Consider the following 13,399-nt stretch of genomic DNA (forward strand, 5'->3'; position numbering starts at 1 on the left):
TTAGGTTTTAATGGTCACGTTCAAAGCAGGTATAGATCAGGTATGGAGCCAGTTTGCAACCTTACATGCTCCTGTCCTCAAGTCTGAGTTTTTGCCATCAGATGTGACCTCCTCCACTTATTAAAGCACATTTTGTATTTGCTTTCATGTGATTCCATTACTCTGTTTATTACCCACATTGCCTGTTTTTAGTCTTTTCATTGATATATAATTAAGTATCTGGCTTTCATCTTTCTGTCAAAAGCAATTCATAAACCCTGTTTTTGCTCTTTATTAAAGTTTATTATTATAATATTATTATTATATATATAAATACATTACATAATTTCAAGGCATCCTTATTCGATTCACTGTTTTATCATAAAATATGTCCTTTGGTAACTTGGAGAAAAAAAACATGAAATCTCTGTAACTACTTACCCCTTCAGAAACACTTGTAGGCATCACATGCAATCCATAAAATAGTTATAGTCTGGATTGCGCCATAGATTGCATACACACACAAATACAAACACACATGCATTCGCACACAAAAGACCAATCCTCCAACCACGTGCTGAACGGCTGCCAGTCATGTGACAGCTTCTTCCCCTCTCTCAACACAGGGTATTTTCTCTGTTCTCAAAAAGTGGCCTTAACAACTATTCGCCAACCCCTAACCCTGACCTAACCGTAAAACATGCCTTCAGCACGCTGGACTTTTTTGTGGCCCCCATAATGGGGACATGCGCCCAAAATGTGACATGCTAAACAGATTTTGGTCCCCATGGCGTGAGTAATACCTGGGCCACACACAAATATGCTCACTTCCCCTTTCACCCTGTGCATTTCCCTACAAATAACAGGAAGACGGTGTGAAGTTCAGCAAGTGGCATCTGTTGAGACCCACAGAGAGAATTCACAATAGGAAAGTGAAACTTTTTGTTTCAACTGTCTGGTTTAAGTCAACTCACGATCACTACTATTTGCTAGCTGGCGGCTGGGAAACCTCAGAGATCAAAAGCAATGCACTCAGACAACAGCAACCACAGTTTTCTCAGCTGATTCAAATCAGCTGTATATTCAAACTCAAATCATTCTCTAAATTTACCTTACATGCTGAGCAATGTCTGAGTTGCTATCAAATGTAGTAAAAAAGAGGCAGTAGGCCTCACCTGTGCAGCAGAGTGAGTGTGTGGAGATGAAGGTCTTCTCCTCTTCAGTTCCACGCATTTCCTCAGTTTACAGATTTGGTGACCGGTCCTGCGGTTGAGGCAGCAGCTGCACTGGCCGCAGTTGATCTTCCTGAGGCACGGTTCGCATTCCCCACACCTGCGCCGCTTTTTCCCCTCCTTCCTCAGCAGTTTTGAAGCGGCCCAGGCGAGCGAGCAGGCCCCCTCTTGCGCCCAGGATCCGGGTTGAACAGATAAGCTGGGGTCTCCGTAGCCGGCCTCTGATTCAGTCTCAAAAGAAAAAGAGGATCGAGTGCTCTCTGAGCTGCAGGAGAAGGTGGAGCTGCTGTCCAGAGAGGGAGTCGAGATCTTTGGCACCAAATCCTGCTCTGGCACTGCTACCTGAACCTTGCTGAGGTTTAGTTCTAACTCGGTTGAAGGGGCAGCCAGCTGGGAAAGTAGTGCTGAGGACCCCAAAGGTACAGCCTTCTGGCTCTTGTGCTCCAGTGGCTCTTGAATGAATTCACTATCTTTGGTTTGTGACTCTGCTGGTGTGCAAGCTAGACTTTCTCCTTGATTAGGAAGCACCTCTTGGCTCTGTGGCTGGTGTGGTCCCCCGTGGCAGGAATCCCTCATATTGCTAGGTTTGAGGGAATCTGTACGGATAATAACTGGCATATTTCTTTTCACTACAACCGCCTGCACCATCAGGGCTGCTTCAGTCACAACTGAGCACCCTGGAATTTGAGGTTTAGCACCATGAGTGGCAGGTTGAATATCTATCTTACTCAGAACTTTGCCAAGTGACTCTGAGGTGGAAGGGGCTTTGGTGGGATTTGAGGTAGCTGTGTTGGAGACCGGTAGCACACAAGCAGGTAATTCTGACTGTGCTGTCAGTCCCTTGTTAGAATGAGGTGGATCTGGGGTTTGACAGGCTGGAGTGCCAGTTTGGGGGTGCGCAGGAATGATGGAAACATCATTCTCCTTCTGTTTCCTTCCTCCATCTTTATTCTCACAATTACCCAACCTCCAAGTGATGTCCTCAATCTCTTCCACTGTCTCTTTTTGCCTCTGAACTGGCTTTGTTGCTTCTATTCTCTCTTTCCTCTCATGATTTATCTCCTCTCTTCTCTCATCATCAGGTGTGACTCTTTCACCTGTTGTTTTATCTTGCAATATCAGGATGTTGTTTTGCTCTTGCTGTGCAGTACACACATTATCTTCCTTACCATCGCTGGCAGGATGATCAAACTTTTTTCCAAGGATAGCTGAAGTGTCATTTCCCTCACAGTTGCCCTGCACCTCCAGTGAGCCTGTAGTGGTTGACTCTGAGGACTCAGGAGGTGCTTCTTTACTCCTTTCACTGCAGAGTTTTATTTGTCCATCAGCATCATCAACCTCTGGGGCTCCAGAGACACTCTTCAGATCACCTTTACTGTTATGGCTGTCAGTAATTTTCTCTTGCTGGGTTATAGGACCATCACAGCTGTTCTGCACACAGTCTTCCAGTGTGTTATTACACAGTGGTGAATCAGCTTTAAAAACGCTGTCCTCTTTAGCACCTTTGACTCCGAGACCCTGGTCTTTGACATTTTCAGGAGTCTCAACCTCCGTTTTTGGACCAACTTCCTCGTCATCACAATTTTCCAGTTTCTCTGCTTCTTCATCAGGAGTTGAATCGTTGATTCTGGTACTCGGTCGCTGGTTTCTTTTGTTTCCGTGCTGGGGTGCTGATCTTCTCCTAGTGCTCCCCCTGCTGTACTTCCCTCTACTGCAAGGTTTAGGAGGCTGGCAGGAAGTAACAGACACTTGTGTACCCCGCTGGGACTTCCTTCGCCCCAGGGGGTCTTGTAACTTGCCACAGTGGTCAGGCGGATTGCTCGCCCGTCTAAGCCTTGCAGATCCTGTTACATTTAGCGAATGGTTCACTCTGCTGGGGGACCTCCTGGGACCTTGAGCAGCAGGTCTGCTAAACTCTCTTCCATGGGGACTTTGGCTTGACTGTGCTTGGGCCCTGGTTTTTGAACTTCTGGGTTCTCTGGATGTTTTCTGGGTCCTCTGTGCAGCTCTTCCTCTGGTTTTATTTGAACTGCAAGTTTGCCTCTTGGTGCGGATCGCTTTCTGGGTGTTCTTCCTCTGAGTAGATGTCTGTATCCTGGTGGGTCTGGTAGTAGCAGGCATGGCTGAGGGTATGAAAGGGAGGATTTCTGGCAGCCAGCATGGGAGCCAGGTGAATGTTTATCTTTTGCTTAGCACACAATTTTTCTTTCTTAAAAAAAAATCCTCCTCTTCTGTATTTTGAATGCAAACTACGATGCTACCCTGATTTTGCTATTGCAGTGCATGACCTAAAAAAGGGAAAACAAATGTCACAATTGTGCGTTTTCAGTGTAATAATGACAAACTGTTCATGCACTCAAACACCACATGACTATAACAGTGTAATAACTACAGGAAACGACAGCTTTTCCAAGCATTGTGTACAAAGACGAGTCAGATAGGTTGACGTTAATATAATAAAATATTTTGAGTATCATAAAAACAAACCAGCTTTAAATAAAAACTATAGCTTCCACAGTGCCTTAACAGTTTAAAGGGCAGACACGTTGAAGAGCACAGGGCTCTGGCCGGAGGTCGGATCCTGTTTTCGTCTTTCTGACTGACGGAAGAGGGGGTTATTACCGTGGAAGAAAAAAAAGCGCCTTCAGCGTCGCTTTCAATTACTGTTTTGCACTTGACCGCTGTCAGTAAAATCACAGAGGTGATAAGAAAACCTGTTCTGTCCCCGGTGTTGTTGTATTTACACGTTTACAGCTGAAATGCTCTACATACCACAGAAAGAGAGAGAGAGCGAGAGAGACAGTTGCACTGTCTGAACTGCTAATAATACCCCGCTCCAGCGAGACAGCGAGACCTTGTATTGGTTTCCCTCCTCGGCAAATATAGAGCGCTGGTAAGTTCAATCCTCTTCACACGATGACACATGGACATGATACGGGAAGGAGCACCGACGGCGTGAATACGCAGCGACGGGGAATGGCTGGTTTTCGGCGTGCTTCGTGTAGCCTTTGGGAGCACGACACCCGTTAAAATGTAAATCCCTCTTATGTCTATCCATTCAGGGCAGCCCCGCTCACACTCCCTCCACCAGACGCAAGCAGGCTACAGTCACTCCGCTGGCTAAAAAACTCTCGTCTGCTTGAAGGGAGCGGGGGGAAAACCTGGAGTGGAACACACTCCGTTTCGCTTCAACCAGCCGCCTGTATTTCAGTATTACAGTCACGGTGTTAGCATGCGGCGTGGTCGCTAATGGGTACTTAGCTAAATATTAATTAGTTAATTAATTAAGCGAGTTTTCTTCTTTTTCCTTCGTTAATAATTAAAGAAAGACGCTGGGTAATATTTTAGAATATTTCTAATAATTTTAAGGAAAATTTCGTCTCACCGGTGACGTTTTACTTTGCGATATAAATTTCACGTCGATATCAAAGATATTCATAAAGCTATATTAAAAAAACACACCCATCCTCTTACGTCATAGTTGCGACGTCGTTCGCCGTCATTATCGCGCGACTTTTTTTCTGCTGAAGCCGTCAGTCTGTGGGCGAAGGGCATGAGCGTGCTCACCCTTGTCAAAGCCTCATATCGATCTGCATTTGCGGCATTTAAACGTGACTTTCAGCCTTTCGGCTGACTGACGAAGTGTGGGCTCCGTAAAAACCAGGAGTATCTAGAGGAATGAGAGAAACGAGAGAAGGAGGCGACTCAGCGAAGGAACAAAATATTTGTTGACTTTAATTCCTTGTTCGGACTTATTAATAGTTCTGATTATACTGTGAGTATGGTTTTTAAGACGTCCATGGGTGCTGTCGTCTCTTAGCTCCCTGCTACTTGTGACTACTAACCTTCACAGTGGTGCAATTTCTCAGTGACTAACCTTACACAACCTCCATTTGGCCATTCAAAAAGGACAGCTGGCTTTGCTTATGGGCCCAATTTTGTATATTTTAAGCAATACCTTAAAACGACACCCACATGCTCACAATCTCATTTTCCTTTGCAGTGTTTTTACCGAACCCGTAAAGTCATGGATTTGGCAGATCACTGAGCAGGGACGATGACATCGGAGGCTGCGGTCTCCACACGCCCCACCATGAGCAGCACCCCTTCCAAGGGGGACTACCACTGGGTCCGCTCCTTTGTGGCTGGAGGTAGGGTCTGACACATCGGCTTACAAGCAGTGATGTCTCCAGTCACACAGTTTCTTTGCCTTAATTTATTTTTTATGAATGAAGCCAGATTCATTCATCGTTATTACTGATAATAGTGGTGGTGGTTATCACTGTTATCTCACAGCAAGGTCTTGGGTTTGAATCCCATTTGCATGAAGCTTGCATGGGTCTCCACTTCCTCCCACAGTCCAAAAACATGCATGGTTTTAGGTTAAGTGGCAATTCTAATAAGATGACGATCAATGTGAGTGCCTCTGCCTGTTTGTTTTTGCTAGCACCAAAGTACAAAGCGTTGCATGTGACCAACAAAATAAAATGAACTTTGTAGACCAATAAACTAATAAAGCTACATAAATTGTAGGGGGGGGGGGAAGTTAAACATTCTCATCTGACCTGCTCTTCAGCTAAAATGAGGGTGTGTCTCTGGCAGGTGTATTAGTCAACAAGAAAATACTCTATATTTCTCCTTTAACTAAAAGTTAGATTTTCACTTCACAGTTCAAAATTTACACCTGATATATGAATAATAAGAAAAACATTAACATCACATAGTATAACAGCTTTGTAAAAGTACCAATTAAAGTGCACTCCAGCACTGTTTGATTAAAGAACACGAGCACTTTCCTGCTAAATTAATCATTATTTGCATATTTCATCTCTGTAGCTTTAGTGCAACTCACAAGTAACACCGATGTTGGCTCAGATTGGCCGATCTTGTTTGGACAGGTTACCTGTGTGTCTGACTTGCCACAAAATGTTAAATGTTTGACATTGTTGTGCAAGAAAAGGGCAATTACTTTTGCTTGTTAGTTGTAGATAAATAAAAAGAAAATACCAATCATTCATCTGTTTCTGAATGGCATTTTCTTTGTTTTTAGGTGTAGCAGGATGCTGTGCCAAGACTACCATCGCTCCTCTGGACAGGGTCAAGATTCTTCTTCAAGCCCAGAACCCCCATTATAAACATCTGGGTAAAATAATAATAGTAATAATATTGAGCTAACAAGTGTTTGCTTCCACACGTCTGTATAGGAGTGAAACTTTAGGACTTTCTTCGCAGGAGTAATTTCCACTCTCAGAGCTGTGCCAAAAAAAGAAGGCATCCTTGGCTTGTACAAGGGTAATGGGGCTATGATGGTCAGGATATTTCCTTACGGAGCCATCCAGTTCATGGCCTTTGACAAATATAAAAAGGTACAGTATGCATTTTATTGTGGAGTGCTGCTGTCAAAGGTCAAAGCTATAAAAATGATTAAACCTCATGCTGTGTGCTTTAATGTCCGTGTATTTTGTGCTGTATTGGCATCACAGCATTCGTTTCATCTTTGCATTGTTTTATTGGTTCGTTGATTTTCTACCCAAGCTGATGTTGCCAATATTCCCTTTACAGCTGCTAAGTAAACAGATAGGCATCTCTGGACACATCCACCGCCTCATGGCAGGATCTATGGCAGGTACTGATAATACCTGGTCTGTGACAGTTGGGTGTCATGCACTCCTCTGACGTAGATAATGTGCCTTCCTCTAAGCTAACCATCATTGCTATTTGTTCCTCTTTAATTACTAACTTTTCAGGGATGACTGCAGTGATATGCACTTACCCTCTGGATGTAATCCGAGCCAGGCTGGCCTTCCAGGTGAAGGGAGATCATCGCTACACTGGAATTGCTAATGCTTTCCACACCATCTACCTTAAGGTGATCTGCTAGTGATCAAATAAGCGTCTAATAAACTAAATGCTCTTCACACAAGACTGTAGCCTTTAATTTAAGATCAGCTCAATTTGCCTGCAATACCCGTTTTTACATTTGCTTCTTCTTTTTTTGTGAAGGAGGGAGGCGTCTTGGGCTTCTACAGGGGACTTACTCCAACACTTATTGGAATGGCGCCTTATGCAGGTGATTTTTGGAAATATTTTTGATGCTAGTATGTGAAGGACAACATAAAATGCATTTTTCCCTCCCACATATATAACCAGTGTGGGTTCTGTTGCATTGTATGCTCCTAGGTCTGTCTTTCTTCACCTTTGGGACCCTGAAAAGCCTGGGTTTGAAACATTTCCCAGAGCTGCTTGGACGGCCTTCCTCAGACAACCCCAATGTGCTCATTTTGAAAACCCATGTCAATCTTCTCTGTGGAGGGGTTGCGGGGGCTATTGCTCAGACGGCATCGTAAGTGACTGGTTAATTTGCGATGCCCAGCAGGGCTTTGCTGTTGATTAGACTGATTGACTGATGGTTCATGTGTCACGCTGTATGCTGTCTCACTAGGTACCCTTTGGATGTGGCTAGAAGAAGAATGCAGTTAGGCGCTGTGCTTCCTGACTCAGAGAAATGTGTGTAAGTATCACTGTTGTTCGCTACATTCGCCTCATTTATATGTTACAAATAGTTAAATATTTATTTTCCTAGTATAAAGACAAGATGTTTTAATTTTAAAGTGGAAAGAAAACAAACAAAGAAAAAAAATAGGTGTTGTTTTTTTTTTATGTGGTCTGACATGATTTTACATTCACTGGTCACTTTATTGCTTGCCCTGGGTTTGAGGCCTTCAGAGCTGCCCTAATTATTCATGGCATAGATTCACCAAGTTGCTGGAAACACTGCAAAGAATGCCATGTTTAATGATGGCATCACACAGCTACTGCAGATTCATCACCTGCACACTGATGATGCAAACCTCCTCTTCCACTGCATCCCAGTTGGATTGAGATCAAGTGCCTATAGAAGCCGTTTCATTCATGTCATGTTCAAGAAAGCAGTTTGAGCGGATCTGAGCTTTAGAAAACTATCATTCACTGGATAATTTTCCCTTTTTTGGGAGCATTCACTGTAAACCTTAGAGATGGTTGTGTGAGGAAAGTCCCAGTAGATCAGAAAGATTCAGACCAACCCGTCTGGCACCAACAACGATGCCACTTTCAAAATCACTTAAAACATGTTTTTTCTGATGCTCAGATTGAACTTTGGCAGGTTGTCTCGGCCATGTCTGCATACCTAAATGTATTAATTTGCTGCCATCTGATTGGCTTACTAGAGATTTGCGTTAAACAGTTAAACAGCTGAGCTTGACAAAGTGGCCAGTGAGTGTATGCAACACATTCAGAGAGAAATGAAGGGGTAATTGGTTCTTAGGTGTAATGTCGTACTGAGGGGAATAATAGAAAAACACCTCACACAACACAGCGCTGATGAAGTTAACCTTTTTTTTTCACAAGTCGCTCATCAAGCTGAATAAATATTTGATTCTCGTGTCTTTGCTTTTAAAAGCACATCTGATTATAATAGTCTCAGTTTTTATGCATTCTGTAACAAGAGCTCCATAATAAATAACATTTGTCTCCCATTTACATCTTTCACTTCCTTGGTAGTGTTTGTACATTGACTGCTTAAAAAGGTTGATTTCACATTTGGTTTTGTGTGGTTAACTTAAGGATTAAAAAGGAGAAAATTCCTGAGGTTTTGTGCTTGTTTAGTCTAGATATGGTACTATTGATTAAAAAGGGAAAAAAAGGGCCGACATTTTTAGTACTGTAGTAGTAACTGAGTTATAAAGCTACAGCTACATACCATTCATAGCTGTAAAGTTCACAGATGCCAGTATAAACACTTCTCACCCTTCTTGTGTTCTGCTTACAATGTTATGTAAAAAAAAATTTGGATGTTTTACAGCTGATTTATGCAACCTCAAAGGTCACGAATAAAAATGGCAAATTTTTCGTTTCAAAAAACAAACATTATTTAAGGTAGTTTGGAGATTAAATCATTTAAATCTGTTCCCCATAAAGACAACCTCAGTATATATCAATAAAAACGTGGTTTGATGACTGTTAGAATAGTTCAAGGATACCCTGAGCACCTGAAATATGAAGGAAACCGCTCAGTTTGTTTTCAAGGGATAAAGAGTTAAAAAATACTGTTTTTCTTTTCTCTTCTAAAAGGTGTATTTATTTATGTATTCTGTCTTTACCTAAACAGATCACTGATCAAGACACTAAAGTACGTGTATAATACGTTTGGGGTGAAGAAAGGATTGTACCGAGGCCTTTCTCTCAACTACATCCGCTGTGTCCCCTCCCAGGCCGTGGCCTTTACCACCTATGAGTTCATGAAGCAGGTCCTCCACCTGAACTAGTGGCTGTTTTTTGTACCTCCCAGGCTGCACCCAGGCCTTTGTGCTCCTAGACTTAATGCCAGCCGACTTCAACGCTTCCTTCATCTGAAGGTTGCTCACTATGTCTTAAACTCCTGAGTGCAGGAACTCCCTTTTCCTCACCGAAAAAGGGATTTGAATATGAAATGAAAAAGCAACTCCATGTCTGTCCTGTTTCATTCCTTCTTACTTTTTGCTTTTGTAATTCAACAACTCATAATTTTAATTTCTTCCTTCATGCTCATAAATGGGTGTAACCTGCCCCACAGTAACCCTAACATTATTTCTTTTTAAAGCTGCATCATTCACAGCGCGCAGTGATCTGAGAAATGCATTTTTATAGTGGTGTTTTCTATGTTCTGACCTGGTGAAGAGATTTTAAGATGCATAAAATGATCCAACTAAGCTCTCTAAAGAAATATACATATATATACATATTAGGGGTGCAACGATACACAAAATTCACGGTTCGGTTCAATATTTTTTTCGATACAAAAAAAGTTCATGCTTTTTTAATTTGTCATTTATTAAAATTATAAATATATATTTTAACTCAAACATACGGTTTTTAAATTTAATGTTGCTGAAACAACAAGGGGATAAAATAATAATTCTATCTGATCGAGAAATCACTCAACTTTGGAAAATCGAGTTTTTTACAGAGAAATGGCTCTTTCCAAAATAAAAGCTATACTATACGCTTCTTCTGGGCTATATTCTCAGCAGCATATTAAACATATCAGGTCCCCATGAGGAGAATCCTGTGCTAACGGCTGTCTAAATGACTCGGGTAAAGTTTGTAGCATGGGTGCTTGTTGTTTTTGTCTGCTTCCACTTGTCTTTGCACTAGGGTGATGTCGTAAATGTGCAGTCATATTCATTTTGTTCCCACTAGTGCTGTCAGCGTTAATCTGAAATGACGTTAACGCCACAACACAGCAAATCTCCATTAACGAGCTACCGCAGATCGCCCTGTGTGTGGGGCTGGACAACGTCAACACCTTAACGAGCTAACTGCGCTAATGCACTAGTTCCCACCCATGTAACTGAGCATTGCGTGGCACATCCGACATACTGTTTTACTTTTGTCCATGACGCGCTTACCTTCAGGCTCATACGTCATATGAAAACCAAGATAGTTCCAAAGGCCAGATCTGAATGAGGGTGGGGGAGGTTCAATTTGCCATGTTGCAACGAGCTTAGCTTCTGTCTTGCTAGCTTGCGCTGCGCTCAGTGGATCTGCGCTTGACAGTGCAGCCTAGGCGGAGTAGTCGAACGCAGATCCACTGAGCGCTCAACACAGACAGCATCGTCAGAAGAAAAGTTGATAAAATAAATTAAAATTTTGTATTGTTCGATACATATGCGTACCGAACCGAAAGCATTGTATCGAACGGTTCAATATCGATACGAGTATCGTTGCACCCCTTATATATAATTTTTTTTTTTGTACAGAGAATAGGAATGTGTTGACGTCTTTATTATATGTCATATCTTTATTTTATTTCAATGTGGTAAAACGTAGCTTTGGCTGAAATTTGAGAGTAATTGTAAAATAAGTTAAAGTATTTTGCAGATTTAAAGCTTAGTGTTTAATTATAAACTGCACAACTTAAGGAAATTGCATATTTTTTAGAGATGCTGTGACATGTGTGGTACATGACTTTTATTTTGAAACAATCCCTTATTTTACTGCCAGAATACTTAATTAGAGCAGTTACTGTGTACATGTTCAAATGCTGAAAGACCCTTGCTCTTCTGTTTAACGTGCTCTTAGATGTCTGAATGATATAGTCTGTGTCTTTGATTAGACTGAATTGTGTCCACCGTCGATCACTGGTGTTCACACAGATCTTTTGAGATGCTGAGATTTTGATATAATGTGGATTCTGGGCTGATATCGTGGAGGGACACGATTGCCAGATGGGACTCAGGAGTAATTTGCACTTAATGACTCTAGCTGTATTTATTGATTTAGCGACCTGTTGCCACTGGGTGGCAGCACTGATATGTTTTGTTTACTGTTGGCAACATTCATATGAAATCAACAACTTCTTGACAGATTAAGGAACTTGGGTTTGCTTTTAACCACAAGAAGTCATTCAGATAGTAATAATCATACATGCTGTGTTTCACTGGAGTTTCACTGTGACTGTTTACATTTATTGTCCAAGAGGAGAAAAAAAGCGAATTAATTACTGAAGAAAAAATTATGTTTGGATCTTTTTCATCACATGCCTTCAAGTCACCAATAATAAGGATCCTTAATTGTTGATCAGGCATCCTAGTTTTATTTAGCCTCTTGCCTTTCTCTGCATTCAATATCTCACTTCTTCAGAGTGATTAGTATGTTTTATTAAACATTTGTCTGCGTGAGTCAGCTGATGCCTCAGCTTTAACATGTGTGCGTGCATGTGTGTAGGTATATATGAATGGGGCGGGGAAGTGCAAAAGGCAGATTCTTAAAACGGTGCTTTCCACCATTATGGGTTTGTGAGTCTTTCAAATGAAGCCGTGTCTACATACTCTTTATCACAGTTTGCTCATGCCCATCACAGAGGGATTTTCCCCTAATATACACCTCTGTCTCATTTGAATATCTCCTAGAGAGGTGCGCTGTTTTACGTCGACAGCTCAGCTGCAAATTTGTACAGAAGATAGCTTTTTTCTTTTTTTTCTTCTGATCTGCTGTCCGTTCATAGAGTAATTTATTGCTTAATCCACTGAAGTCCCAGAAGATCCAGTTTAAAGTGTGGACAGGTTCAAACTGGTCTTTAATCATTCTGTTGGAAAGCACACTTGAGGGGTCAGAAAGCACTGTTGTAGCATATTGAAATGTGCTGACATTTTGGGCAGCTTACACGCTCTAAAGACTCGGTGTTAGACACAGACTTGTGACTAAAGGTGTTGGGAAAAAAGTCTAAAAATGTAGGAAAGCAGACTTCTTCCATATCAAAAGTTTCAAATGTAAAAGTGCAGGTGACGAAGTCTGTGTGTGACTTCAATAAACAAATACAGTACACCTACATTGTTGGACTTACTGACATACTAATACCAAGTTGCAGCTACTTTCAGGAAACAGACCTTTCAGCAGTCATTCGTCCAGAGTGCACAAATGCTTTCATCATTGTTTTTCATACCGTTCCTCTTGTTTCCATATTGGGTTTTTTAAAAACAGCTTTCCCCTCACTCGATGCTCCTACTGCCCACTGCCACTGGTAATGGATTGTTATTGTTCGGGTGTTTATGTGGAGAAGCACTGCCGGGCTAGATGGGGCTGAAAGAATATCTTTTTTTGTTTTAGAAATGAACAATGAAAATGCCTTGTTTTGTTTGTTTGTGAGCTTTATTTTCTGACTTTGTACTTGTTCAGTTTTAGTTGCCATGCTTTTTAAAAGCAGTGTCTGAATGATATAATTACATGCCATCTTCTTAAAACAGTACGAGGTCTGGTATCTTTATTTTTGTCTTTGATTTCACGTTTCTTCTGAAGATGCTGTCCCTTACTACTCCATCCAAGTATGAGGAGCAGGAGTTTCTTTCTCCTTGCTTTTATCATTTACGAGAGGAAAAACACTTTTGAATCCAGTCAGTGACGAAGCAACAACTTCATTCCTTTTCCCACTCTGAGTTTGGCACGTATAGCTCCTTTTTCATGTTGACGTTATATTTTCCCCCCCTTTAAAACCACACAGGGGGACTCGCTGATGCATTTGCATTTATTTTACTAAAACTACCATCCACTGTTGTCCCATGGCACCTAGTGATTTGATTTGTAAATGAGACACAGATGCAAAAGATACACCTAATAGAGACTCATATGTTTTTTGATACAGTTTCACATCAAATTAGTTAAAGTCTGTT

At 41.6% G+C, this 13,399-nt stretch overlaps 2 protein-coding genes across 4 annotated transcripts in view; one reads left to right on the forward strand and one right to left on the reverse strand.

The window, feature by feature from the left end:
- Window positions 1-3,332, reverse strand: part of tet1 (tet methylcytosine dioxygenase 1) — a 38,986-nt gene extending 35,654 nt beyond the window's left edge. The window contains exon 1 of the mRNA XM_085477692.1: window positions 1,155-3,332. Within this exon, the coding sequence (XP_085333818.1) occupies window positions 1,155-3,332 (2,178 nt within the window). The remainder of the gene's footprint in view (window positions 1-1,154) is intronic.
- Window positions 3,328-12,978, forward strand: slc25a16 (solute carrier family 25 member 16). 3 transcript variants are annotated; one of them, XM_085477695.1, is made up of 10 exons: window positions 3,328-3,381; window positions 5,215-5,362; window positions 6,262-6,354; window positions 6,444-6,577; window positions 6,774-6,837; window positions 6,959-7,080; window positions 7,215-7,281; window positions 7,392-7,554; window positions 7,654-7,722; window positions 9,361-12,978. In XM_085477695.1, the coding sequence occupies exons 2-10, from the start codon at window positions 5,269-5,271 to the stop codon at window positions 9,515-9,517; spliced, it is 963 nt and encodes a 320-aa protein (XP_085333821.1). In that variant the 5' UTR covers window positions 3,328-3,381; window positions 5,215-5,268; the 3' UTR covers window positions 9,518-12,978. The 3 variants fall into 3 exon arrangements, with proteins under 3 accessions (XP_085333821.1, XP_085333820.1, XP_085333819.1); XM_085477694.1 differs by lacking the exon at window positions 3,328-3,381 and adding an exon at window positions 4,051-4,104; XM_085477693.1 differs by lacking the exon at window positions 3,328-3,381 and adding an exon at window positions 4,715-4,986.
- Window positions 12,979-13,399: the final 421 nt, after the last annotated feature.

This window comes from Copadichromis virginalis, linkage group LG13, assembly GCF_057382275.1.
Source record: "Copadichromis virginalis isolate Kocher_CV1m ecotype Utaka linkage group LG13, C_Virginalis_male_GT1.1, whole genome shotgun sequence".
NCBI lineage: Eukaryota > Metazoa > Chordata > Actinopteri > Cichliformes > Cichlidae > Copadichromis > Copadichromis virginalis.